The sequence below is a fragment of the Papilio polytes genome, unplaced genomic scaffold, assembly GCF_000836215.1.
Source record: "Papilio polytes unplaced genomic scaffold, Ppol_1.0 DF823731.1, whole genome shotgun sequence".
Lineage (NCBI taxonomy): Eukaryota > Metazoa > Arthropoda > Insecta > Lepidoptera > Papilionidae > Papilio > Papilio polytes.
Window position 1 is genome coordinate 5,195,572 of NW_013525473.1, and position 2,875 is coordinate 5,198,446.

At 32.4% G+C, this 2,875-nt stretch overlaps 1 protein-coding gene across 1 annotated transcript in view; it reads left to right on the forward strand.

The window, feature by feature from the left end:
* Window positions 1–1,094, forward strand: part of LOC106103515 (pyruvate kinase-like) — a gene marked incomplete at its 5' end in the record, with an annotated part of 5,576 nt that extends 4,482 nt beyond the window's left edge. Inside the window, 2 exon segments of the mRNA XM_013283294.1 lie at window positions 636–849; window positions 1,079–1,094. Coding sequence (XP_013138748.1) covers window positions 636–849; window positions 1,079–1,094 — 230 coding nt within the window.
* Window positions 1,095–2,875: the final 1,781 nt, after the last annotated feature.

A 2,875-nucleotide genomic window follows, 5' to 3' on the forward strand; every position in this document is an offset into this window, starting at 1 on the left:
AAAGCTTTTTAGCGGTGAAAGAATTTTTAAAATCGGCCCAGTAGTTTTTGAGTTATAACAATGTATACAAAACTACAAATATTTCGTCTGTATATCAGTGTGCCACGTTTCTCACGCATCAAAATAATAATAATAATAATAATGTTAGACTATGTTAGTCAGTGATAAAGTAGCTTTTTAATGGTAAAAGAATTTCTGAAATCTGCGCAGTAGTTTTTGAGTTATGACAATGTATACAAAACTACAAATATTTCGTCTTTATATTAGTGCGCCATGTTGCTTACGCGTCAAATTAAAAAAAATAATAAAAATCTTAGACTATGTTGCTCAGTGATAAAGTAGCTTTTTAATGGTGTAAGAATTTTTGAAATCTGCCCAGTAGTTTTTGAGTCATTACAATGTATACAAAAATACAAATCTTTTCTCTTTATAATATTAGTATAGACTAGCTGTCACGTGCGCCTTCATCCGTGTCAAATTTTTTAAAAAATAGTAATCTGTAAACATAGTTTTTAAAATCGGCTCAGTAGTTTTTGAGTTATTACAATAAATAAAAGGTTATTACAATAATTAAAAGAAATGTTAGTAAATTAAAAAAATCCACTAATCTTAAAAAATAAATAAATTATTAAATTAATATTGCTTGTTTCCACTTTACAAATGCAAAAGTAATTGTAATTGTATTATTTCAGAGTCCGTGGCTAGCGACTGGCTGAAGGACGTGGACCTGCGCGTGCAGCGCGGGCTGCAGTTCGGGCGGCAGCGCGGCTTCATCCGCCGCGGGGACCAGGTTATAGTGGTCACCGGCTGGAGACAGGGCTCCGGGTATACTAACACCATGCGCATCATGTACGTATATTTATATAAAAGAAGTCGCCGAAAAAGCGAAGTGATCACAAAGATGTTTGCAATTGTAGATGCACTGTCTACCTTTAAATAATGCATATAAACAGAACGGCTTGAATTCGCCGAAATAGCGAAGAGACCGTTGCGTTATATTCGCAATGGTATTTGCCCTACCCTTGATAGTAAAATAGGGTAATAATTTTGCCCAAGATTTATATTGTTTTTTTTTCAGCCCCGTGGTGGAGTAAGGTGTAAATATGAAGCATATTTCTCCCCAAGTATTAGTGCAGGTTAGCAGTGATATAAAATGATCTAAAACAAGAATAACTGTTGATATATGTATACAATAAAATATATCTACTTTATTTATTAGAGAAGAGAGTATTGTGTATTTGTGGGTTCGATAATAAATGTGCAGAATTACATATGTTGTTAATTTTATTTACCTTACATAACTACCAACTATTTACCTAACCTAACGATCTGTCAAAAATGCAGCTACAAAAAAAACGATATAAGTTTCATGTAACGGATAATAGATGTCGCTAGTTGTGACATCAAGAAATAAATCGGATTCAAATTAATATAAAATTACATATCAATTAATTGTACAATATATTACGAAAATGTATGACCTTGTAATAAGAGATAGTCAGGAAAAATGTATTGGCACCATTTCAAAGGTATGCGCTATTAGTGGAATAACAGATTCTAATCTGTTGAAGAATTTTGACAAAATAATGAAGATTGCTTTAACAACAATAAATATGATGAAATATGAACGAAGTATACGGAAGTGTTAACAAATCTATACTATTATAATAAAGCGTAAACACACACTTCTTTGTTGCCTAAGATGTCAGCAATTACAGCATATTTTTTAAATAATTCTTTTTTAATAAAAAGCCCTACACTTACGTCACGCTTTAGGCTATATATTTTCACGCCATTAAACTTAGGGGGTAAATATTTTGGATAAAAACCCTAATGTGGAAAAGAGACCATTAGTTGCTGCCAACATTAAGGAAGCCATGGTTTGTCATTTTGACATTTGCAATTGATAATTTGACACATGTAAACAAAATAATAAAATTTTCATAATTTTATGCGGATGAAGTCGCACGGGAACAGCTAGTTATAAATAAATTATACCTCATACTTTTGTAGTTTAAAAATGCGTATCATCTAAAATGAATTTATGGCCAAATAGACCAATAAAAGGCATTACTTATTATTTTAAAAAAATTAATAAACGAAAAAAATTGGTTGTACACCATATAATAATTTGCGACTATAACAAAAAAAAAATACAAACAAGATAATCACTGTTTTCAATGTAAAACATACTCTAAAGAGGTACACTCCTGTCGTTCGTCGAATCCTTAAAAATAAAGACTTTTTCACTTTTATTTGACATTTTCAGCGTTGAAACTCCGATATATAAAGGGAGATTTATAAGACGCTTCTGTTTACAACCTCACAGATCGTCGGCCATTTTAACTGTTACGACCGTAACTGTCTGCAAACGAGGCGTGTACTTTGCTCGGGGAATTACTGCGCGCTCAGCGCTCACTTTATTGTTGCCAGAATTAATTGTGTCCAGATTTATTGAGTTGCCACATACACATGTTTATGTGTTAATTTCTTTCCTGGACACTTTATATTTCTGCTTGACTATAAAAATGCAATAAATTATTTATTTTAACATGATCTCTGAATAACTCTAAACTATGGTTAATAGTGTTTACGTATTGCGGCATAACAAAATAACAGATCATCCTATTTTCGTTTCAGTTTTCATTAGTAAAACTTTATTACCCAGGTATTAATAAAGACCATAACTACGCAAATTACTTCGACGATAACATTTTAAGCCGCATATACACGGTCCAATAATATTACAACGAACCCATCTTTCATTTCTCAACAACGGAAAGACCTGCACCGAATGACGTCATTCACATTGACACTTACAGTTTCCAGTATCATCACGCAAATCTTCTACGTCAACATCCGCAGCTGATGTAGC